The 27,575-nt window shown below is 38.7% G+C and overlaps 1 protein-coding gene across 1 annotated transcript in view; it reads right to left on the minus strand.

Annotated features, from left to right (window-relative positions):
* Nucleotides 1–27,575, minus strand: part of LOC126188413 (methyl farnesoate epoxidase-like) — a 338,427-nt gene that overhangs the window by 142,589 nt on the left and 168,263 nt on the right. Inside the window, exon 5 of the mRNA XM_049930016.1 lies at nt 13,072–13,192. Within this exon, the coding sequence (XP_049785973.1) occupies nt 13,072–13,192 (121 nt within the window). The remainder of the gene's footprint in view (nt 1–13,071; nt 13,193–27,575) is intronic.

Raw genomic sequence — 27,575 nt, forward strand, 5'->3', positions numbered from 1 at the left:
TATACAACTTTACACATCGGTACCATATTTCTCTAACACATAAATTACACAGCTATCTGATCATTTAACTGAGAGAGACAAATCTTCTTTACTACGTCAGTGACAGATGTTTACGCAATTGCACAGTTGGGTAACTTCACACTTACGAAATTGTATTTTGTCTGTACTGTGTGAACTGTTCATATTTTTTGGTACCATTGTGATACTATGAAAGCTTTGAATGATGTATTTGGTGTGAGATCATGATTTTTAAAGTACGTTTGAGGTAGATGACACTACTGAAATGAGCAGAGAATTTTCTTTAGATTTTGAAACAATTGCAGAAAGCTACGACGTTTTTGAGATTTGACTGAGGTGTTATGGTGTTATTTTTACGATGACTATGTGTATTATGCTGTTGCGGTATGTTTATGATCAATAAGCTGATGCTATATGAGTTATTTGAGTATGCTATGTATCTGTTATGATGAAATATTGAAGAAGTGTCGACGAATAAGGTAAGGAATAATGAGTAGTGGTTAGGGACTCTGGTTTGTGAAAAAGGTTGTTGGAAACCAAGAATCGTACTTTGAGAGTTATGAAATGTGTGTGTAAATGCGTGAAAGTATCACAATGCAAGCGAAAATATTTTGGACACTGTCATATCAATAGCATTTTGTTTCTACAGATTTGCAACGCTAATTCTTGACCTGTGAAATTTTGCATATGAGACTGTCACTGTAGCGGAAACTGCTGTCGTAAATATTTCCGTAAGAAAGTTAAGTGACCACCTGCACATAATGCGACGTGGGCACCCAGGTGTGTCAGACACCTGGAGAACAAGCCTTTTCAGACGCTCAGGTAGAAAAGAAAGCCATCAGGGTGTGCCAGAGGCACAGGTGGAAGAGAAGGACAAAGAGAGGCCTAGACCTCTGTTAATGACATTCCTTTGTAGAGGGCATCGCTAATGCGACACGCTCGTTAATTGAAAACATATGATTTTTGTAATGCGTTGTGGGCACACAGCTGTGTCAAACACCTGGAGAATAAGCCATTAGGATGTGCCTTTCATCGCTAATGCGACACCCTCGTTACTTAAAAATTTATGATATTTACTGAAATGCCTAACAAAATGACAAGAAATATTTTTACATCTGCACACCTGATTATGACAAGTGTCTTTCTACGAGAGTTGAGAGCCATTAACTTATGAAATGAAATGTCACATGACTACTGAATGATATTTTTATGCTTTGGTTTGTGTAATTGCTTATTTCATTTGATATCTGGTTTCCAGCTGTGTTGCAGCATTGCTTTTATAAAATGAGATGCATTTGCTAATGTGAACTCTTTCTGTCAACAGATCTATTAAATGATAATTTTGTAATCCACATTCTTTAAAAAAGGAGCACTTGGAAAGGAAAGAACAATAAGAAGTAACTAGTAACAGTAACACTTAATTTCTTTTCAGGTACATGGTAATATTTTTTTACAATCAGTTGTTATGGTGCACCACTTTAATTACATAGACATTAAGATGTGAATATGCATTTCCCTTGTCTGCATTGTTGTTTCCTGTAATATTTTTTCTGCTTGAGCTATGTCATGTTTAGGTATAAGTTGCTGCTGTTTGTCAGGCATAGTGTTACTGAATTTGACTTTGTGTTACTCTTCTAAGCTAGTTTTTCTTGTTTCCTGCATTGCCTTATATTAGTTGTAATATTGCACTTGCTTTGCTAATTTATGCTGCTTGCTTTGCCATTTCTATATTTTGTCATTGATGTTTGTGTTAATTATTTTTTTTTTTTGCTGCATTGCCTCGTCCCTTGATATATATATCTGAGCTCAGTAGATTTAAGTTAGCTTAAGAGGGGGTAGACTATATAAGAAACTGACTATGGAGAATAGGTAAAGAATGCATTGCGAAGAAAGATTTGGGCCCCAATGAGTATTGTACAATCAGAAATAATTATTTTGAAAGAAATATGAATGGAATACAGGAAGGAGGTATAGGTAGGATTATCTTGGAAATAAATAATGAGGTAAGAAATATGTGAACACATAAATACAGAAAGCATGCTTGGATAGGATTTTTTTGGTGGAAGCAAAGGTTGAAATAAGACGAACGATCTATGGAATGAAGGGAGATCTCCAAGCAAAATACTGCAGTAAACCAAACCCTGTCCTTTCCTCTTTGCTGCCTTTTCCAAATATGTAATTGTGTGTTGTCCTTTCCTTTTGGTGTTATCCCACTATGTGTTTGTGTACCCTTGTGTATTTGTGTTTTTTTCCTGTCTTTATGTGTTTAGCTGATGAGAGCTATGTTGTAGAATTTTTCTAATACTCTGTTATTTTCTTTGTAAAGATGCTTAGACATTATTTATTCTGTTTTGTTTTAATGCTCATGTGTGAAGTTGACGTTTCAAAAGTTATTCTGATCTTTTATGTATGTACTCATGTCATCATTCCTGTAACACTGATGTATATGTTTATTTCTATTCTTTTGTAAAGCCCCTATTACTACAAATATTATCTGTATTGTTATGTCTTTAATGATGTATTTTGTATCTTTGTAATTGTATTCTTATGTTATATAACTGTAATTGACGCCAGTTAATCAAATTAAGCAACTTGTACGCATTCATTTCACTGCACACATTCTGTTGGTCATAGTATATGGACAATATGTGAGAAGTAGGGACTGATAGTGTTTGCACGTGTGTTACTAATTCAGCAAGGGACTGGATAACAGCATTGCTGGTTCTAAGGACAATTCCAAAAACTTTGTGAGTGCACAAGTGGTGGTTATGGACTTGCTCTATTATCCGCAAGACTCTTCAATGGTGATTGTGCACCTGCACAGTCACAACAGATGGCTGCTGGCCATCTCTACAAGGACTACAGTGGGTCTACACCTCTGGTGGCCCACAACTACCACAATCTCTACCAGGACTACAGTGGGTCTACTCTTTGATGACCTATCTACCAATCTTCTTCAAAACGTCAAATGACTCTGCTGTGGGTTTGCTCTGTTGTGGCCCATTACCTGTCAGCATGTCAAAAGTCAGCACTGTCTTTCCGTTGGAAGGACAACACTACTTCTTCAAGACTGCATGGAAATCCACTACTTCTGTGTGCAATTTCTTTTACTAGTGAGACTTTGTGAAAAAAACTGTAATTACTATTATGATGAATGATCAGGACTGTCTTTATGGACTGTGAGAAAATTTTAGCTTTTGACCAACTTTGTATCAATAAGTGTGTGCATTGGATATCTGTGTTAGTGTAATTATGAAAAATTTTATCAAATCATTATTGGCCACTGGCCAAAAACATTTGTAAAATTTTTTGTGGGGAGCATGGGGGCTATGTAAGTAGGCTGTTTATGTTTTCTTTATGTAAGTTTGCTGTTTATGTTTTCTTATTGGCAACGTTACGTAGCGCTCTCTGTATGAAAATCACTGGCTGTGCTGTGTGCAGTATGTGGCTAGTTTGCATTGTTGCCTGCCATTGTTGTCATGAAATGCTATAGCTGGATGTGAACAGCAGATAGCGTTGGGCAGTTGGAGGTGAGCCGCCAGCAGTGGTGGACGTGGGGAGAGACATGGCGGAGTTTTGATAATCTGTAAGACTGAATGTCAATTATGAATATTAAGGTAAATACATTGTTTGTTCTCTATTAATATCTTTCATTTGCTAACTATCCCTATCAGTAGTTAGTACCTTCAGTGGTTTGAATCCTTTATTTAGCTGGCAGTAGTGGCGCTCGCTGTTTTGCAGTAGCTTGAGTAGCGAAGATTTTTGTGAGGTAAGTGATTTGTGAAAGGTATAGTTTAATGTTACTCAGGGCCATTCCTTTGTAGGGATTTCTGAAAGTCAGATTGCGTTGCGCTAAATAATATTGTGTGTCAGGTTAAGCACAGGCTTGTATAAATTGTTCTAAGGGGACGTTTCACATCGTTTGAGTGGTAGCCAGACAGACGCCGAGCAGAGGACTCGTGGCAATGTAGATGTAAAGTGAAGTGCATCTATGTTTAAGTAAAATGATCTGTATTTGAATGTTGTCAGATGGAGGAGAAGTATTTGATTAGCGATTTAGAATGAAAAGACTATGAAGAAGAATGAAGGTAATATTGGCAGTACTTTTGCAAGTAGTTAGATTCATTGTTGAATGAGATATCCATATCAGGGACGTTTAGATATTTCATTAAAGAATGAGTAATTTTCACTTAAGGTATCTTTCGTGTTTATTAATAATTTGCCTAACATTTGTAAGAGTAAGAGTTTGATACAATATTGCCTATAGTCAATGTTAATGACTGTTGTAACATAAATTTCGTGCAAGTAATAATGTATCAGATAGTTTAAAAACAGTTTGTTAAAAGAACATTTCACCTAAGACCTTTGTCGATTCTGAGCATGATTTGTTCGGTTGTGGCTCATGACGAAATGTGTTGACGAACACAAAACGAAGAACGCAAGGATCGAGGTGTGCCGGCCGGAGAGGCCGAGAAGTTCTAGGCACTTCAGTCTGGAACCGCGTGACCGCTACGGTCGCAGGTCCGAATCCTGCCTCGGGCATGTGTGTGTGTGTGTGTGTGTGTGTGTGTGTGTGTGTGTGTGTTGTCGTTAGGTTCCTTAGGTTTACGTAGTTCTAAGCTCTAAGGGACTGATGACCTCAGATGTGAAGTCCCATAGTGCTCAGAGCCATCTGAACCATTTTATCGAGGTGTGATCAACATCTGAGCACGCATGGAGCAAATGCATCTCAGGCTAATGTGAGGAAGTTGGTCAGTGTATCATGTTATAGCTCCTTACTTTCCTTTCCTCTCTTTCTTTCACCGAATCACTCCACTGTTGTTCAGTCAATAACGCATTATAAACGCAGAGAGTTGAGGACCACACATTCACACAGAACTGACACAGAATATCCATAGAAACTATTTCAAACTGTTTCTCAATTAAATTACAAAATGTACTGATCCTGTACAAAAAAGTAGTCGTTTGCGTAAGTAACATTGACGCAACTGTTTTAGATGATATTGTTTGGTTTTCTACAAATTTTTAGATTCTCTCTTGAGAACAGCTGAAATATTTACTTTGCTTATGAACAGCAGATCTCTTTTACAGCGCTTTGCGAATAAAAGCACCGTACAAAGTACTAACCACCGCCTGGAGATACCTCGTTCTTTCCGTGTAACGCACCTCTACTTAGCCCTGATAATAGCCTCAGTTCAGCGAGAGTTCAAGTCTCTTCAGATATGTTATATCCAGCTAAGGGCACTCTAGTCCGATTCACCAACGACGACGTTTCGCGTCTGTCGAGGAAGAGGAGGAGATTAGTATTAACCCTCCCGTCGACAACAAGGTCATTACCGACAGAGCACAAGCTCGGATTAAGGAAGGATGGCGGAGTAAAGCGGCAGTGCCCTTTCAAAGGAACAATGCCTTAAACGATTCAGGGAATCACAGAAAACCTAAATCAGGATTCAAAAGCTGCGACATGAACGTGAACAGAACAGTAATCCGAAAATGAGGAATAAATTTATTTCACGTTTATGATCAGAAATATTGCAGGGCCTCAGACTACCGGTTTCGGTCGGGAAATACCATCTTCAGATCTGCAGCAAAACACTAATACAGCTAGTGGATGTCTACAACTTAAAATAATAAAACAGGCCATGACGAAACGAGTTACTGAAACACATGTGAAAATTATGCGCTTTCAATATGACGAGGAATACTTATTCATAAAAAAGAATGTCCAAATGTACTGGAGACGTAGTGGCAGGGTAGTCGCGTGGTCTTAGGCGACTTGTCACGGCTCGCACGCCTCCACCATCCCCCCCCCCTCTCCCGGTCAGAGGTTCGAGTCCTCCCTCGGGCATGGGTGTGTGTGTTGTCCTTAGCATAAGTTAGATTAAGTAGTGTGTAAGCTTAGGGGCCGATGACCTCAGCAGTTTGGTCCCATAGAACTTACCACAAATTTCCATAATGGCATCGTCAAATGTTAAACACAAAATCAGCACCAGCATCGCCATACGTGTATAAAATATGGTATATACTATAGTCTTCTTGGCAGCAGTGGGACTGTTCAAAACAAACTGCCGTGCAGAAGCCACAAAATGTTTGTCTCGCAAGCTCGTCAGATGTCGCTACTGTATGCATGCACATGTTCTTCAATGATGTAACTATACAATATAAATAAAAAGAAGAATACAATTAGTAAAGTATGTAGTGTGCTTACCAGATGTAAAAGTCATTTTATTAATAAAATCCAATAACTTAAGACATGACAAAAGGTAGATTGTTTACAACAGGAAAGTTAAGCGATAATAATTCCAATACGCTCCAGTGGCAAATTATGGATGAAAATATAAAGGCGTAAGTATAATAATATAAAAAGACAAAAACAAAGATCGAAAGAAGTCCAATGAAAGAAAACATACTGTAACAAATAATCAGCGCTCTCTGTTGACGCTACTGACAGAATGTCACATAGGTGAGGCGTAACAGAGGAACGCAACCGCCAGCACGGCCCTCGTACTCTGCGACGCGCCGTTCCAAGAAAGGAATGATAAATCCCAGTACCAGTCCATTAACAGGATTATCTAGTTAGTGAAACATGTTATATAAACCGAGAAGGGAGATGAAAACACTAGAGTTACACGCTCAACGTGAGAAAAACGAAACGAGTTTGTAAAGCACTCTATACTATGTCGTTTCTCTTGCGTTCAGCATATACCTCGAGTGTTTTCTTGTCCCTTCCCTGTTTATGTAACACGTTTCACTAACTAAATAATCTTGTTAATGGACTGGTACTGGGTTTTATCATTCTTTTCTTGGAACGGCTTGTCGCAGGATACGAGGGGCCCTCTGGCGGTTACGTTCGTCCAACCACTTCTTGCCTATGTGGCATTCTGTCGGTAGCGTCAACAGAGCCCGTTGATTACACAGGCCAACGAAATTTTTTTTTTAGAAAGCTTTTTTACTTTTGTAGTTGATCTTTATAGATTTTTACGAGTTGAATGCAAATCTTGCCTTAGCTTTTTTGTACCACCCATAGTTTTCGAGCAATATGCTTTTTATTATATAGTATAAAAATCTTATGCTATACGGTAAACGGGGAAATTAATGAAACGCTTTGTTACAACATAAGCATTTACAGCCCATGTTCAGGATCTTGTTCAGAAACTAAATGCCGCTTTATTTACCATTAGAACAGTATCTGAAATAAGTGACATTTCAACACGAAAAGTAGTCTACTTCGCATATTTTCATACGCTTATGTCATATGGTATTATTTTTTTGGGGTAATTCTTCTGATTCAAAAAGGGTATTTTTGGCTCAAAAACGGGCTGTTCGAGCTATGTGTGGTGTAAGTTCTAGAACCTCTTGTCGACCCCTATTCAATAGTCTGGGAATTCTGATATTGCCCTCACAGTATATATTTTCTTTAATGTCGTTTGCTGTTAGCAATATTAGCTTATTCCCAAGAGTTAGCAGCTTTCACTCGGTTAATACTAGGCAGAAATCAAATCTGCACGTGGAATGCACTTCCTTGACTCTTGTGCAGAAAGGAGTGCAGTATTCTGCTGCATCCATTTTCAATAAGCTACCACAAGAACTCAAAAATCTTAGCAGTAGCCCAAACGCTTTTAAGTCTAAACTGAAGAGTTTCTTCATGGCTCACTCCTTCTATTCTGTCGAGGAGCTCCTGGAAGAGCTAAAAAATTAAGCAAATTCCAGTGTTACATTCTTTATTTTCTTTATTTAAACTAATGACGTGTCGCCTGAATATGTTTCTTATATTTCATTTTATCTGTTTCTACAATCGTGTTATAATTTCATGTATTGACTCGTTCCATGACCATGGAGACTTCTCCTTAATGTGGTCCCACGGAACAATAAATAAATAAATAAATAAAAAGTAAGCTACCTAAAATAATGATATGTGTTAATAGAGGTTTCACTTGTCAGTTGGAACTGGTTTGTATTTTCTGTCTCTTTTTTCTTTGAATCTTCTTTTGTAGCTTTTTCTACGATACGTCGCTTGCTGAACTTCTCGGTGAAGTGACCAACTGTAGTCCCCCATCATGTTGGTAGCGTTTTTCCATCACTTTAATGTCCTGGTGAAAACGCTCTCCTTGCCCCTCACTAACACATCCCATATTGTCCGGGAAGTACTCACGGTGACTGTTCAAAAAGTGAACTTTCAAGCTCATTAAATATCCTGAAGTTTTAAACTTCTTTAACATTGTAGCTATAAGAGAAACACATTCTGGGTCTTTTTCATATCCTAAGAACTTTCTAACGATTTGCTTGAATGATGCCCATGCTTCTTTCACATTTAAGGTCATTGTGGATTCAATGTTAACATCAAACATCAATTTTCTAATGTCAGATCCGACAAAGACGCCTTCTTTTAGTTTAGCTTCTGAAAGGTGCGGAAACTTTTGGCTGAGATACTTAAAACATGGTGAATATTTAGGCAAAGCCTTTACAAACTGTTTCATTACTTTTTATGTAGAAGTGGTAGGAGTACGTTTTTTGGACCTACAAGGTTTTTGCGTAAATGGTTTAAAGACTCCCTCACAGACCAGTTCTTTCTGCACCAGTGTTGATCCCTAGCCCTACTGTCCCATTCACGCAAGAAACATGGAAATTTGGTAAAGCCACCTTGCTGACCAAGGAGCATGCATGTTACTTTTAGATCGCCACATATCATCCAACCATGAGCAGAATAGCCTATTTTATTTAGCACTATTTCTAGGTTTTCATAGCTTTCTTTCATACTTACAGAATGTCCAACAGGTGTAGAAGCATACATATTACCATTGTGTAAAAAAAACAGCCTTGAAACTAGTTTTGGATGAATCAATAAACAGCCTCCAGTCTTCCTTTTTGTATTCAATACCAAACTCATTCTTCAGACCGGGAATGTCTGAGCAGTACACTAAATCACCTTCTTCTTGAAAAAACTTGGAAAACTGCTGCTCTCTCTTTCTATACATTGTATGTGGTTCCAACTGCCAATAAGTTCTTTTCTATTAATCTAGAGCCAAGCAATTCAGCTTTTTCTTTCGTTAAGCCCAGATCCCAAACCAAATCGTTAAGCTCGGTCTGAGTAAACAATGTGGGCTCTAGACTTTCTGAATTACAATGGAATTCATCATCTGGTTCATGTAAATCAGACTGTACATCAGAAAATACTTCTGTTGGAATAGAATTTAAATCATCTGGTGATTCAGGAACTGGCAAGTCTGCACCAGGCCCTACTGGTCAGATGGCAGACAGAAGGTTAGGGTAGATTATTACCTTCTTGTTTTTCGAATTATGGCCAGTAATATCAACACTGCAAAAGTAGCAATCATTGGAATGATTTCTTGGCTCCCTCCATATTACAGGAACATCAAATCCAAAGGCTTTTTTCTCCTTTTTGGACCATTTTGTAAGACCTTCAACACACACATAATATACCTTATGTGGAACCCAAGATTTATCTTGATCACCAAGTTTAGATCCAAAGTATGACAGATAAAACTTTTTCACATAGTCTGTAATGTTTCTTTGGTGTTTTGTAATCACAAATTCACCACAACAGCAAATGTTCTTCAGCAGTGCTAACAACGTCATCTACATTCATTACACCGCCTTTCTAAATTATTTGAACTATATAAAAGCTGTTAAATTCTTTAAAAAATAGCTTAATTTAATATATTTAACTGTAAAATGTGACGATATGGTGGTTAATACAGTTTTTTAAGTATCATATTTGGATTTCCCACCCAAAAAAACATAAGTATAAGGTATTTTCAGCAAAGAAGTTCTTCCATCGTTGGCCTATGTTATTCACTACAACATGTTTTCATTCAATGGGCTTGTTTCACTCTTTGTTTCTGTCACTTTTAAATTATTCTGTGCACTCTGTAAGCTGGTTATTACTTACGCCTTTATATATTCGTCCATAATTTGCCACTGGAGAGTATCAGAATTATTTTCGCTTATCTATTTCCTTTCTAACAACCTAAATTTTATCGTGTCTTAATTTATTGGATTTCATTACTGTAATGACTTTTACATCTGGCAAATGAACTACAGACGTTACTAATTGTTTTCTTCTTTTTATGGTACATCGTATAATTACAACATTGAAGAATATGTATATGCATATAGTAGTGACATCTGGTGAGCTTGCGAGACAAACATCTTGTGGCTGCTGCACGGCAGTTTGTTTTTAACAGTAGCACTGCTGACAAGATGACTATAGCATAAAGATGACTATAGTATATACCATATTTTATACATGTATGACAATGCTGGTGCTGATTTTGTGTTTAACATTTGACGATATCACCATGGCTCCAGTACATTACGACATGCTTTTCTATAAAACAGGTATGCCTCGTCATATTTAAAGTGCATAAGTTTCACATGTATTTCAGTAATACTTTTCGTCATGATCTATTTTATTGTTTTAAGCTGTAGACATCCAATAGTCATATTTGTGTTTTGCCGCAAATCTGAAGATCGTCATTGCTGACCGAAACCGGTACTCTGAGGAGCTACAATATTTGTGAACATAGACGTGAAATACATAAATTTACTCTAAAACAGGATGGCTGGCTGCGTGTTTGAACCGTCGTCCTGCCGAATACGAGTCTAGTAGGCTAACCACTGCGCTACCCCACTCTGTCGTGCAGGTTGGGGCTCCGACGGAGTTTGATTTATTGCCGGCTCCAAGCGACAGTTGCGGTGCTCGCATACACGTGCTATGCGTTTTAAGAAAGAGTTTATCCTGTATATTATGTCTCTCGCTTGCTTAAATGGAATTTTTTGCTTAACCGCTAACACGAGAGTTGATAATTTGCAACAAACAGCTACGAGATTCAATGCAGAGCGTTCAGAACACTGGTGAACGCTCATTGGCTGTCGAAGAATGCGTGACTTAGGTGGGCTGTCGAAGAATGCCAGTAAGCCTTAACTCCACCTCCATCTTTCGTGATTCCAGCTGGAAGTGTTGATAAGATCCCGTAGAGAGTCTGAATTCTTCTGGGCCTGCAGAGTTATAGATCTCGTGTGAGGGCATTATATATTTAGTAACCCAAAATGCTGCTAGACAAAAACTTTTTATTACGCTATTAGTTTTACTGCTGTAAGCTTATTTCGGCTTCATGGCCATTATGAGGCTCAGAAACATACGCAGTTGTTAGTGCTTATATCTGTATTCATTTGTAACTAATAACTGTTTTATGCATATGTTTCGTGGTACTTTCTTCCTGACACATCGTTAACGCTTTCACTTTCTAATGCCTTGTACTACTCCGAATCGTAGGTGTAGCGCAGACAAAATTGAAGATGTGTAATGTCTCAGCAGGAATTTGTTGCTGAGCAATATTCGTTAACAGGTATTTAATATTTTTCGTAAGTTTAACAGCTTGATTTGACAACGAAGTCAACGGTATTATGTGGTTACATAATTAACTTTATCATCTATGGAGTTTTGCGTGGTTGTAGCAAATTCTTTGCTAATGTTTTATCCATTGTCGTGTTCTGTAGTTTCAGTAAAGTTGTGAATATAATTTTTATATTTTAAGTAGGTTTCTTCGTTAAAAATTTTGTCTAGCTGTTTGTGTCTGTGTATACTGATTCTTCTAAAAAGACCTTTATTGAGCCCTTTGGTGCTATGTGCAAAATTTGCATCGCATTTCCGATCTGGTTTACACTGTGGCTTTCTGTTCGTATGTATTTCAATTCTGTGAATGGGTTTGTGGCACTGTTTATGGTATGATCTAGGTATGTAATTTTGAAAATTCTGCCTGTTTGGCTTATGTAGAATTTTTGACAATAATTACAATGTGAAGCAGATCGAAATTCGATGAAAATCCTCCACATAACAACAAAGGAGCCAATAATTAATTATATGGAATAAATAGAATTCTACATAAACACGCGTAAATATCGAGACAAAATTTTTGACGAACAAACTGACTAAAAATTTAAAAATGATAGAACTTTACTGAAATCAAAAAACACAATAACGCATAAAACAGGGAAAGACAAAAGCAACGAACATTATCAAAGATTTATTACTACCACACATAGCTCCATAGATGAACAAGCTCATTATGCAACCACATAAAATCGTTGACTTAGTTGTAGAATAAAGCTGTCAAACTTACAAAGAATATTAAGCACATCTTAACGAATATTGCGTAGCAACAAATTTCACATCGGAGATATTACAATATTACATCTTTATATAAGCTACAAAAAACCAAGATACATGCACCTGCAACCCCATATATTTCTGAGCTTCATAATGGCCATGGAATAAGCTAACAGTTGTAAGAAATAACTTCACAATAAAAAGTCTTTGAATACAGCAGCGTTTTGACTTACTAAACATATAAGATTCCGTAGAGCTACCAAATGGCTGTGAGGTTGGTTGCTACGTTACACCCACTGTTCCAAATGGTCACAGACATTTGCCATACGATTACGTTCGATGATTCATCGAGCCAGTCGGGGACGCCTGACAAACGTGAGTTTGTTCAAATGGTTCAAATGGCTCTGAGCACTATGGGACTTAACATCTTAAGTCTTCAGTCCCCTAGAACTTAGAACTACTGAAACCTAACTAACCTAAAGACATCACACACATCCATGTCCAAGCCAGGATTCGAACATGCGACCGTAGCAGTCGAGCGGTTGCGGACTGAAGCGCCTAGAGCCGCTCGGCCACCGCGGCCGCCGTGAGTTTGTCATGTAAAACTTTTGATGAAAACAGAGTTGTAAGTATAACATTTTTACCGTCCTAGAAAAACTTATGCATGTTTCTTTTATGCATCATTCGTCCTTAGTAAATGAATGTTTTTATCTAATTGTGATAATCCCCATTTTAGAAAATAGCGATAATTGTAATTGTCAGTATCCGCATAGAGGAGGGAACTTTGGAGATGGTTAAAGACTTTGAAGAGACTTATCGTAGATGCAGGCGCAAAATCCGACAGGGATGTGTAACATCCAACACACCCGATCAATCATATTTAAAATAGAAGCGTGTTATAAAGTTTATTGCGCATTACTTACCCGTAAATGTTGTGTAATCATTTTGGTCTTTTTCAGCTTTCACAATTTCACACAAATATGCATCTATGAGATCCCTCTTCTTCCCTGGAACATATGTGGCCTTGTGGTCTTCGATAAGTTTCTGGAAAACAGTAAAGGATTTTTGTTAAATATAATTGTGTAGGTTTTTACGACTTGAGTCACTTAACATAAAAGTTTTCTGAGTGTCGTACCGCTTCATAATATGAACAAACTATGCTGGAGAAACCAAAAGAATGCCACTGCAATCGCGTCCGATACCTTGATTTCTCCAGGACAGCCGTTTTCTTTTCCTTTGTTTACATTATGACGCGGTACGATACTCAGAAAACTTTTGTGTCAACAGTGAATAAATAGGTGTCTCTGGGTAGATGGTATTCACACCAATACGAGCAAGATGAAAATATCTTTCAGAAATTTAATGGAAGAATTTTTTCCTTTTACTTATAATTATACGGCCTCGCCAGGAACATCTGCGAGTTTTGCAACCCAATGTACAGTGAGCAATCACCTTCAAAATCTTTTCTTCACCAACAAACTGTTTCCTTTTGATGACGACGCTATGTTATTATACCAAAAAATCTCTCTTATTTAATACGAAGCAATGGTGGGAATTTGATTTTAACGTGTGATAAAGAGTGAGGGCATTGGTTGTCACACCGGATCCGAATTCAGAGAGGTGGGGTTACATGCCTCGAGCCGTCAGTTTTGTTTGGATTTTCCATCAGATTTTCTAAATTATTTCAGGCAGTTGGTAGGATGATTAAGGGACAAGTCCACAATCAATATATTACATCATCCTTTTCCAGTAAGTCTAGTGGCCAGTCTCACTTATCCCCCTTGTGGAGGGAACATGGGTCCCGGCGGAGGTTCGAGTCCTCCCTCGGGCATAGGTGTGTGAGTTTGTTCTTAGGATAATTTAGGTTAAGTAGTGTGTAGGCTTAGGGACTGATGACCTCAGCAGTTAAGTCCCATAAGATTTCACACACATTTGAACATTTGAGGGAACATGAAACATAACATTCCTTCCCTTTCACCTGCATCTGCTTGTATACTCTGCAAAACACTGTCAGGGGCATGACAGACAGTTTCTTTTATTGCTATACACTCAGACAGAGAGCATGGAAAGAATTATTGTTACTATGGTCCCTTTTTCTTTATTATTATTTCATTCTCCTTTAGGGGCAGTCTGGCAATGGCTGTTTCATCTTTCTAGGCATAGTATTGCAATTTAATTAGAAGAGATTACAACATTAAAGAATTAAATAAAGCGGGTAGGAGAAGTGATTCAGCTTAAAACAGGGGAGAAAGGACCCATCTCGGGAAAATTACGGAAACTGTTCTTAGTATTTCACTAAAAAATAGATGTCTGTAATAAAAAGTCGTTCCCTAAAAATTTATATTTACCAGACAGTTAATGGGCCAGAATTCACATAAGCATGGCAAACACTCATTTTAATTAATGAAAGGAAACAAAGAAATAAAGATCGTAGAGAAGATTTTAGGAAGTAGACCGACAGTACAGAAATAGTCCCATACTCAGGGAAGTGTAGGGGGAGGAGATTCAGGAATCTTGCATTTCTGTTCGTGGCAATATCCTAGTGGAGGTGGTTTGGCATAAAGATGGTAGTAACATTTAAATTAATAAGTAATATAGAAGTATATAACAGTGAAGAAAAAATAGACGAAATTAGTAAAAAACAAGTAATCTTATATCGGCATAGCCACAGAATGAGTCGTAGAAGATAGACAAGAAAGTAGAATAGTCTGAAAAATTAAAAGGCAAATCCAAACGGCTTAGCAAAGTGGAAATTGGCTTAAATATGCACGAAGCTGAAAACAGAACAAAATGTAGAAAAATAGTAATAGATGGGACAGTATCCAAGCCAAATCTGTTCCAAACATTCTTGGTAGAAAGTGGACAACGCAAGAGAGGAAAGAAGAAAGTGAACAGAAGGTGTATTGCAGAAGCCTCAAGCTAACTTAGTGGCTTGAAAGTCGTGCTTTGCAACCTGTAACAATAGCAGAAGAAATAAACAACAGATGGTTGTTTAATATACGTACTGTGCCGTTTCTTGCGTAAGTTTAACTTACACTCATTTAATTTGCAATCAGCATGCGGTGATGGTGAGGTTCTGTGTTGTTTCGGAGATGGCGATACTACTGCCAATGCTAGTGGAGACGGCAGTGTTGTTTGTTATGCATTAAAACAAATGTGATACAAACACCGTCATATATTCGATAGAGCGCAGATTTTTGCCTAGAACTATGATGTACAGTATGTGTTGTGTGGCACAGCTACGCACTTTTGGAGGAAGACCCGCTCACGATCTTTAACAACTTCACACAATTCGTAGTCTGCTGCCAGAAAATAACAGAAGTAACGTGATGACCTGGTTTAAGAACGGTTGAGTTGTTAAGGAGTGAACTTAAAATTACGCGCAGTATTATCAGTAAAAACACAAAATAGTATTGTTTTTGAGCTATTCCATCTAATAGTACTAAATTGCAGATGTGTTGTGTGTGTGTATGTATGTGTTTATGTAAGTGTGAAAACCCTTTGTGGCTAAGATATTTAGGTGGTGTTCCTTTGTTGTTGTATAAATGCCGGACCTGAAATTTCCTGGGAATATATCGAATTGGGAACCCATTTATCCTCATTACAATATAGTAGTGAAGCAAATCTGATGTGGTGCACTTTGTTTGTATGGGTTGCATACATTCAGGAGCAAGAATACATTCAGGGGTAAACTATCCACTTCCCCTTAACCTATTGTTATGCTAATTCATTTATAACAGCCAACGCATCCCCTTCCTGCCATCCCATCCCTCTGGGAAGAGAGATGCCAGTACTGGGGCACTTTCTTGCCACACCTTTTCAGTTCAGTTCTGGGCCACTTTTCCCCATCATGAAAGAAACTCCCAACCCTCCCCTCCACTCCTCCACTTCTCCCTCCCTACCCCCACTTCCCCTCCCCTTCTTCCACTTGAGAGTTAGCAGGAAAAAAGACTCAGTCTGTGCTGTGCTGCTAGGAAGAAGGATCACATGACAATAAATTCAGATCAGAGTAAATTACGTTATAAAGGACGTATTGTTGATATATAAAATTCAGTTTGCATATTTTTTTATTTAGTCAGTTTGCAGGAGATAGTTCACCAACCTTCCCTATCCCTATTTCCCCAGCAAGAATGCTTCCCAGCCAACCCCCTTGTAACCTCCCCCTAGTTTTGCACCGAACTAAATTATTCGCATACGCTGTAGGTGAAGTTATATTTTAATTATTTTAGCATAAATAATAAATTCCAGCATTTAAGAAATGAGATGTTATCATTTAGTAGTTTTCACAATAACGTAAGTGGACAACAAACAAAGATATATGTATCTTTCCTCCTTGTCATGAGACTCATTGTTGTCCACTTCCGTTATTGTGAAAACTACTAAATGATAACATCTCCTTTCTTAAATGCTGGAATTTATTAATTAAATCACTCAATTTATAAACATTTATGAACAATAAACACTGTGTGCCATTCATCCACTCATCTCTGGGCTTGCTACCGAGCAACCTCTCTCTCTAGCCTCTCACACCTGACTTCCACGCACGGACTCCAACACTCGACTACTGCTACCCACTCGCACATTGTTGACTGCACTCCAGTCTTTGCTCAAACCATGTGTGATATCTGCATAGTGCATAATCGATACTACACAAGGGTACTGTATCCTTACATATCCCCACCAAAATAATACTTTAATATGAAAACATGTAATAGTGATATTAGCTTTGAATATTAAAGTAGAAAAATATATAGAAAGACAAAAAAGAAAAAAATGTAAAATTACATTATTTAGTAAAACTGTTTGCTTATTAATGGAGAACCTCAACTCATTAAGAATAATTCTCATTTGTGTAAGGATAATGGTGTTTAAGAAATTCAAGTATCACTTAATCACAGTACATTAATCAAATTATATCATTAAATCACTCACTAATTAGCGACAAGATAAGTTAGGTTAATCGCAAATGCTTGTCCACACTGCATAATGTCATTGAATTAACATAGCAACATGAAACATAATGCTGTAACGTCCCAAATAAATAGTATGGCTAACTGTGATACACGAATAACAAGTGTCTATTAGCTTGTTCATGAATATTTTTTTGTAATCAATTAAATACTAATGATCAGATAGTCACTGTATTGAACTGATAGAAACATAGGCCTAACTGAATGAATATGATCAAAAAATAAACAAAATAATAAACAGACAACTCTAACTACTACACAATATTCACAGGAAAATATTCTATTATTACCCCACATAAATTAACATTGCAAGTGGCAGAATATTTTGAAAATGCGATACTGTTATATTTATGGCACACAGTTTACAGGGTTAGTAATACAAGAAATTTGATAAAAGGCACATACCTTGGAAAGTAATCCATAAACAAATAACCACCTAGTAAAACACTTTTTTTTTTTTTTTTTTTTTTTTACGTAGCGCTTCAAATCTAATTACTCTGCTTTAGGTCCCTGCCTATATGTTGAGTCGTAAATGACACGCAAACACTGGGCTGTGGCATCGATGCCGCCGGGGATATACCACCACAATAACAACAAAACTTTCACTGTTTACTCTGCTTTTTCACTTCCCTATACGATGCGATGCAAAACAAACGTATTCGTAGCTTTCGATGAATTATAGGGCTGTGGCATCGAAACCGCCGGGGACTGTAGACTCCTTGTCTCTGCAAATTGGTGGAATTGTAGTAACAGTGTCATAACAGCGACTCCCGCGCCGTGAAGCTTGTTGTTGCTGACGTCATTATCCCATGGTTTCGCGTTCCACACAGCTCGCCAACCTGACAGACTAGCGTAGCGCTGGAACTGGCGACAGTTGCGCTGCATGCTAGGTCTTGGTAGGGATTGGTACATCCTCTGCTGCAGTTGTAACATGTGACGACCGCGCTGCGCGCGCATCGCTTCACGTCGGTGGCTCCATATCGACTCGCCAACATACAAACACGAAACGGAATTACGGCAGTTGGTTGGTTGGTTGGTTTGGGGAAGGAGACCAGACAGCGTGGTCATCGGTCTCATCGGATTAGGGAAGGATTGGGAAGGAAGTCGGCCGTACCCTTTCAGAGGAACCATCCCGGCATTTGCCTGGAGTGATTTAGGGAAATCACGGAAAACGTAAATCAGGATGGCCGGACGCGGGATTGAACCGTCGTCCTCCCGAATGCCGAGTCCAGGGTCTAACCACTGCGCCACCCCGCTCGGTAGTTACGGCAGTAATACACGTCGCGCGCACGCCAATCAGTCTGTACTAACCACAACACTCGCGCCACGCGTTCCTATTATTGCTTATAGACGTGTCTCTGACTCAAGCACTGCACAATGTTTACGTGACAGCATAAAATGCTTAAAACTGATTGCATCTAGCTCACAGTAGCTGCCTACTACTGTCCACTATAACTAACTCACAAGAGCTACCGACTATTATCCATTTATTTTCACACAGGCAAAATGATATGTACACAAATAACACAATGATCAGTTTTTTTTTATTTTTTTATTTTTTATTTTTTTTTTATTTTTTACAGAGCATCTCTTTCAGAATGAGATTTTCACTCTGCAGCGGAGTGTGCGCTGATATGTAACTTCCTGGCAGATTAAAACATTGTGCTCGATCGAGACTCGAACTTGGGTTCGAGTCTCAGTCGGGCACACAGTTTTAATCTGCCAGGAAGTTTCAGAGCATCTCTTGTCTTGCAACACATCTCTTATAGATGATACGGTTTAATGTTTTCTACATGTTGTAGCTATGATACTGACCGAACTGCACCTTTTCAATTTCAACCGAATTAGGGTGAACAAGTTTTCTAATTTTGAATGGTCCTCTGTAGTAGTGATGAAACTTTTGTATCTCTTCATTTGCACTTGATGATTTTGTATGAGTGCGAATAAGTGGTAAATCACCGACTTTGTACGTAATGGGCTTCACTATCTTGTCATGTGCCAGCTTCTGTTCTTCTGCTCGTTTCTCCATCGTCTCCAACGCGATTTTAAAGCGCTCCTCTTGCGTAATTTCCTACTATTGCGGAAAGGAAATGTATTCATGAAAGATAGTGTCAGGTTTCTTTCCAAAGAGAACTGTACATGGCGGCAATCCCGTTGAATCATGCGACAAACTATTAATTACTGTTTCAAAATCTGTCAATCGTTCTATCCATCTTTTATGTTTCTTCCCACCATGTGCACGAAATAAACGTCCGAGTTCACGCATTTGACGTTCAGTCGTGTTGGACGCGGGTCTTCATCATTAATAAAATCTTTCCATAAGTGTGACCAAAATTGTCGACCATTGTCCGATAAACTGCACTCTGGCTTGACAGTATTTACTAAGTATTCTTCCCTGAGTTTCTTGTTTATGATCTTACTGTTGGTTTTCCTGAGTGGGTAAAGGCGTACAAATTTCGAAAAGACATCCATCACAACCAAAATTTGAGTAAAATTCCCTTTTGATCTGGGTAGCGGTCCATAGAGATCGTGAGCTGAAATTTCACCAGGATTTTGAGGTATAATGCAATGCATGAAACCTTTGTGCTGAATCACAGACACTAGTGATTTTTCACAGAGATCGCAAGATTTTAGAATTGATCGTACTTTTCGTGCCATGTTATCGAAGATGACGGTCTCTTGCAATTTTAGTATACATTTACGTGGCACAAATTGAGCATAGCTCACGTGAACCTATCTTATTAATTCATCCACTACATGTTTGGGTGTACATAGCCTCCAATGATCAGAATTCAAGTTGCTTCGCCGGTAAAGGATACCATCTTGTTTAAATAATATTGACGTATCTTGTCACTACTCTCGGCATTAGGATCATCATATTTTTCTTTAACCATCCTCAATATTTCGTCTGCGTGCTGTCTCTGTTTGATGTTCCGCAGAATCTTGGATATATGACGCTCGCCTTCGACACCTCGCATAAAATGAATCCTTATGTCTTTCTGGCGTGGATGCGCAACATTAACTGAATCTTGTCCTTCTGATAGCCTTGGCAGCGCATCCGGTACGACGTTCTGCTTTCCTGGTATGTACTGAATCTCAAAACTGTATTGCTGAAGCCGACCAGTTTAGCCTATTATGCATCAATTTGCAATTCATCAAGATGAGAGTTGGCAATACTCTCTTAGGATTTAAAGGTTGGCTACAGCACGCACACACAAGCTCTGGAATCTAAGATATTGTTGTCGCGCACGGATTAACTAGTAGCAATTTGGAGGCCAGTGTAGGAGCCCACCTGCTGTGGTGCGCACAGTGTTGGGCGAGGGGGTCGTCGCCGAGCTGCCGACCTGCCGTACTGCAGTGTCCGCCAGCAGCGACACAGGATTTGGTATTTAGCTGATATTTTTTATAATTTGCAGCGCGCTTATTAATTTGAAGAAAAAGGTTTGTGTATGTGCACAGCAGCAGACGGTAATTTTCATAATGATAGGAGTTAAATTCTTAAGGGTAAACCATTGTTAGATTAATTATTGATTTTTGTCATTTATTTCTTTTGTAATTGTCAGGGAATTGTTTCACTATGTATTCAATTGAGAAGTATTTCAGTCTGTCTCAAGAGTTCGATTAATTTGTAATATTGCTTTAATCTCACTGGAGGCAGATTTACAAACGAAGCGATTGTTCAAAGAGCTCCTAGCATTTTGTTCATTGAATGAGAAAGAATCGCTTTCAGAATATAGTTTTTTGTTTGGGTTATCATTTATCGAGTTTAGATTTGACCAAACCCTTTCTCTTAAATTATATGTAGTTGTAGTAAGCAGCAGCAGCCGCAGCAACAGCAGGAGCCGCCATACAGAACATGCATTGCACGCAGCATGAATAATAGTTTTTTAAATGTTTTTGTTAAATAAGGAATGCAGCAGATCAAGCAGTGGCAGCAGAAAGACCAAGTAAGTTATTTATTGCGCACAGGACCAATAAAAAAGGAATGAAGTTTTGGCGATCTCTGTAATAGTAAAGTTTACAAGAGTACAAGCACGAGATTTTCAGTAGAAAACACGAGATAGGAAGATAGAGCTCGCGACTTTCATCTGTCGACATGTCTGCCAGGATGCGTTTTTTTGGATGAGTCGTAGTTAGATATGCTTCGTCTTTCTACTGCCAACTGCAAGCTTACGCAACAGTAATCATTAGTGGAGGCACAACATTTTGATCGCTTGCGCACTGCTTCGTAGTAACAAAAATTATATTTCAGCAGTTTTGTCTTTGAATTTGTTGGTGCATTGTGTAATAGTTAATTGAACAGTGGAATTTTTAAGATAGCGGTGTATTTTAGTGACATGTTTTCGTTCGTATTGCAACAATGAAGACGCGAGCACAAAAGAAAAAGGAAAATAATGCATATGCTACTGCAAACGCGAACGTAGATACGGTTGCAAACATGAATGTAGGAGCGGTTTCAAATGCAGTTTCCGAAAATTCGGAACAGAGAGTAGAAAATTCATTTGAGAATATTGAGATCCGGGAATTTTCGAACAATACTGCGGAGAATCGGAATGTAGGCGATCATTTGCCAACAATGCGTGATGAACAACTGTGTGCTACACGCAACTTAGGACATGACAATACAGTGACGCAAACAGAACTCATTATGAGAAATTCTAGCGTTGCTTCCGCCTCAAAAGTGCAGAGTAATTTTGTTTTCCCCACTTTCGGTGGAAATTCAGGTCTGGTTGCCCCTCCGATAGAGCGGAGTAATTTTGCCTTTCCTTCTGTTAGTGGAAATGCAGGCACTGCTTCTGCTGTCACAGAGAAGAGTAACCTTGTACTCCCTGACCCCCGTAATGATGTTTCACAATTATTACTGAGTAAACTCACTGAATTTAATGACAGACAGGAGAGTAAACTCACTGAATTTAAGAGTATATTCACTGAATTTAATGATAGACAGAAGAGTAAACTCACTGAATTTAATGACAGACAGGAGAGTAAACTTACTGGATTTAAGAGTAAACTCACTGAATTTAATGACAATAATGCAATAATTTCAAATCGCGTCAGAACGAAATTAACGAGAATCTCACATTGTTTCAGGGTGAGGTGAATGACAATTTAAATATTAAATTTGAAGAAATGACCAGTCAGTTGAAAAGTCAGCTACGTGAAGAATTCAGATCAGATATTAATAATCTTGTATCCTGACTTGACGACGTACAAAATGTTGATATTGTTGAAGTGAAACGACAGACGTCACAACAAGAACTGCAAGTAGAGGAATTAGCGAAAAATGTTGAGTCATTGCAATTACAGACCACCAATGAAGTTTCAAAGATAGAAACTCAATTAACGACAGTAGCTAAACAGGTAGATGAATGATCCATGAAAGTGACGGAACTGAGTAGCGGGTTAGATACGAGGTCAGATGACACTCAGCCGGTACCGATCGCGGATACCGAAGAATTTCAGTCTCTGCAACGTTTTAAACAATGGCAGATGATAATTAATCAACAAACAAAAAAAAAAAACTACAGGAACAGCTTGCCAGCATCGAATAAAAGATCGATCGGAGCAATGACACGGATAGATCCGATAATTACCAAATTGGTAACGACAATGAGCGCGTTAATTATGGAAATGCCGACCACTTTTCTCGTTGATATGACAAGTTTGCGGGACGTAATGAAGGAAACGTGAGTCATGCTGTAAAAAAAAAAAAAAAAAAAAAAAAAAAAAAAAAAAAAAAAAAAAAAACTCATCCGCCAAGAAAAATGACGAGTTTGACTATAAGCATTTTCTCACAGTTAGGAAATTAAAATTTTTTCGGAATGCTAGTCACGAAATCCACCCTCGAGAGTGGTTACAACAATTTGGCTATTCTTTACCACCAACATGGCCAATTGGCCACAAACTGGAATTCATTTGCAGTTATCTTGAAGGAGAGCCTGCAACAAGAATGCGCTCAATAGTACGTGAATGTCACACATATGGTGATTTCTATCACGCATTCTTATCTCCTTACTGGTCAGAGACTACACAAGATCGGGTAAAACATTACATCATTATGATGCAAAGTTATGAGCAGTCGAAATTTTCAACTCCAGTGCAATATTTTGAAAACATGATGCGCATGAACAGATATTTAACGAATCCGTACAGTCAGTCGGAATTAATTCGATTCTGTTTGACAAAACTGCCGATCAGATTACGCCACCTAATTTTGGCAGGTAGGTGCAAAGATGACTTGGAGGCATTCCAAGCCCTTTTGCAAGAATTAAATTTTGACAACTACGAAAACACACAAAGAGATAATAGTAATCAGTATTGGGAAAATAATAATCCGCGGCGTGACCGTAAACGCGTATGGAACTCGGACGAACCTCACGCGTACAGGGCGGAAGAAGATAGGCGCGATATGCGACATCAACCGTATAACACAGATCATAGACGGCAGAGAAATTATTTTATGATCACAGGAACTCTCAGTACAGTAACAGAGATCGCGGACCGCGAGAGCAAAGGCGTTGTGGAAATGAAAATTATTTTAGAAGGAATGGTCGCGGTAGGGCCAAACGAAATTGGCGCGGGCACGCAAATTACAATTCGGAACGCCGTGCTCATGCAGAATACAGAGCGTCGAGCCCACGTGATAATTATGGTCATAACAATTATGAGAACCAAAACAGTCATGATGAGGGGACAAATCAAAATTGGCAGGATCGCAGAAATTCCAATTTAGAGCGTGGGGACAATGTAGAAATCAGACCACCCAACCCAAGCAATAATTCGCGGCAATACGAGCCGGCACAACAATGACTAGCAACAAGGACTACAAACGAACCGTTTGCAGCGGCGGAAAGCCGACATACAAATTATGTTAACTTTGTTGGACTGGAGGACATTAGAGACACATTATTACAAGAAAATTATAACAGCGAAACTATGTATGCTCATCCAATTATAAAAATCTCGGTAGGAAATATTCTACTTTCAGCTGTACTTGATTCTGGTAGCCCTGTGAATGTAATTAGCGAGACAATGTTTTAGAAGTGTGAACAGGCATCTGTTTGTCCAACCTTGCCATCATTAATGACCAAATTAAAGGGAGTCATTCAAGGAAAGAGTGTAGACGTATGCAATCATACTTCTTTAGTTTTCAGGTGTCAAGGACACGAGTTTTCTGAAAATTTCTTAGTAGTCCCTCTTTTATCAACAGAAATGATTTTGGGTGTGGAATTCCTACGTGAATATAAAGCAATGTTAAACTTTTGTAATGCTGAAGTCATGTTACGAGTAAATCAAATGCTAGTTAGGCTTAAATTTCAAGGATGGTTAACAAAGGAGGATGAGGAAGTGTCTTATCTGCATTTTCTCTTTCCGCTTGAGGCACAACAAGCACTGAATTTGTCTAATAGTTGCACAGATAACATCCCTACGTTTTACTGTGAAACAAAAAAACCCATTAGTGCAGAACAATTAATTAAAATGAAAGTTTACCGAGACGAAGTAGATCCTAATGCAGGCACTGATGAGTTATTTGAAATATTACAAACAAATTGTGAAGTTTTTCTCAAAAGACAGGAACAATACGTAACTTTCTTTATGAATTCAAGGTCAAGGAACATAATAAATTTTTTGTACCACCATACGCCATCCCACTGGCATACAGAGACAAAGTCAAACAGGAAATACAATCCATGTTACAGCAGGGAATCATCGAACCTGCTGTGAGTTCATATAACAGCCCATTACACGTGGTTAAGAAAAGGGATAATTCCATTAGACTGGTTCTTGATTCCAGACAAATTAATACAGTAATCCAACCTGAAACCGATAGACCACAGACACTAGATGAACTATTGCAAAAATTCCATGGAGTGAAGGTGATGTCATCTTTGAATTTACGAAGTAGTTTTTGGCAAATAGAATTAAATCCGAGGTGTAGGAAATACACAGCTTTCCTCTGTTTTGGAAACTGTTACCAATTTCGAAAATTGCCATTTGGTCTCAACGTTTCGTCAGCTGCATTTATCCGTGGTTTGAATACAATATTACCGACACACTTAAAAGACAGGATCACCACTTATGTTGACGACATTTTGATTGCAGAAAATTCATGGACAAAACACAACCATGTATTAAGTGAATTATTACAAACATTTCGAGAACATGGCATTACAGTCAATTTAGTGAAATCGGACTTCGGTAGAACACAAATCAAATTTCTTGGCCACATTGTTACAACAAAAGGCATTCTACCTGATCCAAAAAAATTAAATGCAATCAAAGAAATGCCCCTACCAACAAACAAGCGACAATTAAGAGGATTTTTGGGACCAATAAGTTTTTATCGTTGTTTTATTAGCCTACAAAGCTTGTCAACACCTAGATTATGTCAACTAACAGGTAAGAACACAGTTTGGGACTGGGATCATGATGCTCAAACAGAGTACCACGATTTGAAAACTATACTACTGAATGCACCTGTATTGTCACATCCTGATGTATCCCTTGATTTTTGCCTTTTGACAGATAGCTCAAGATCTGGGCTTGGTGTCCATTTGTTCCAAGAAGTTGTTGAAAATGGAATTCTTACTCAGAAAAGTATAGCTTTTGCCAGTCGAGTATTAACAAAATCAGAGCGCAGCTATTCAGTCACGGAGCTGCAAGTATTAGCTTTAGTATGGGCGTTTGATAAATTTCGTTACTATCTGCAAGGCAAGCACACAAAAGTATGCACTGACCATCGGGCATTACAATTTCTCATGTCAGCCAAATTAAATCACGACCGTTTAAAACGCTAGGCTTTGTTTCTTCAGGAATTTAACTTCACTGTTATATATATTCAAAGTTCACAAAACATAATTGGTGATGCGCTTTCACGAGCACCTGTTGGTTTAGCTCAAAGTAACGAGGAAGATTGCCTGTCTACGATTCAAGGTCTCCTCTCTATATGGTGAGTATATCTTTTCATGATATTAGAGCTTGATTTAACTTACATATACATACGAAAAACTTGTCATGATTTCATCCTAACTTTTCTACGAAATATCTACAACGCAGGTCCGAGCTGCATATACATAATTTTGTTTTTGTGGACGCGCGTGTGTATGAGTATGTGCATGTGTCTATGTGTATGAGTGTGTGTGTGTGTGTGTGTGTGTGTGTGTGTGTGTGTGTGTGTGTGTGTGTGTAGTAGTAGTAGTAGTAGTAGTAGATCGGGAATATGCAGGATCTGGCCAAGCGGCCAAGGACGCCGACAGTGAGGCGACGAAAGTAAATAGATGGACTACAGTAGAGGAGAAACAACGATGATGATACGGGGGAAGAACAAGTTCAGCGAATACATCAAGATAAAACCCTAAGGTGCTGAAAATCCAGAATCAAACAATGATGTGTAGCGAGATAAATACATGGCCATTATAAGCGATTACAACAATTTCATAAATTCGCTGTAGCTACAGTAATTGACACTGTCGCAAAACCGAAAATTCACATAGAAAAACTCAAAAGTTTTGTACCGTTGAGCAGCACTTCGGATTTGTGCCATGAGAGTGCAGCAAAGAGCAATGAGGCAACATGACCACAGGCGCCGAAAAAGCGTATGTTGCGCTTGAAATGCACTCACATCAGTCTCTCGTTATAGTGCAACGATATTGCAGAATGAAGTTCAGCAAAGATACACCAACTGACAACTCCATTCGACGGTGGTACGCTTAGTTTAAACCTTCAAGATGCCCCTGCAAAGGGAACTCGATGTGTAGGCCTGAAGTGAATGAAGAAATGGTTGACCGCCTGCGGCCGAGTTCTACATGTAGCACAGAGAAGTCGAAGAACAGAGCTAGCGAAGAGCTGAACCTATCAAAAGAGAACATTTGGAAGATCTTGAGGAAACAGCTTAACCTGAAGCCTTACCACCTGCATTGGCCACGAGCCCTGATTCCCGATGACAATGTTCAACACTGAATTTTCAGCTCAGTGGCACAGCTTGTGGTAGAGGATGGGTTTTGAGCGAAACTCTTATCCAGTGCTGAAACATTATTCGTGAATGGCACAGTGAATAGGCACAATGTGCAAATCTGAGAGACAGAGAATCCCCCTTCTGTAGTGCACCACATTCGAATTCACAAAAAGTTAATGTGTTCTATTTAAAAACTACGGTCCATTTTTCTTCTGTGAAATGACCGTTACAGAACATGTACATCTAGATTTGCTGGAACATTGGCTCATGTCGCAACAGGATGCTGACAGTGTGGGCTTCACCTACCACCAGGATGGTGCTCCATAACCGTTCCATCACGATCTTCGTGAATTCTCATACAGAAAATGAGAACCTGATGGATCGGACTTGGGGGAGGGGGCGGGGAGGGGGACCTGATAGATCGGCCTTGGGGGTGGGGGATGATCATCAGTAATTCATGCCATGGCATAGACGCCCTACCGACCTAACCCCTAGCGATTTC

Source organism: Schistocerca cancellata, chromosome 5, assembly GCF_023864275.1.
Source record: "Schistocerca cancellata isolate TAMUIC-IGC-003103 chromosome 5, iqSchCanc2.1, whole genome shotgun sequence".
NCBI lineage: Eukaryota > Metazoa > Arthropoda > Insecta > Orthoptera > Acrididae > Schistocerca > Schistocerca cancellata.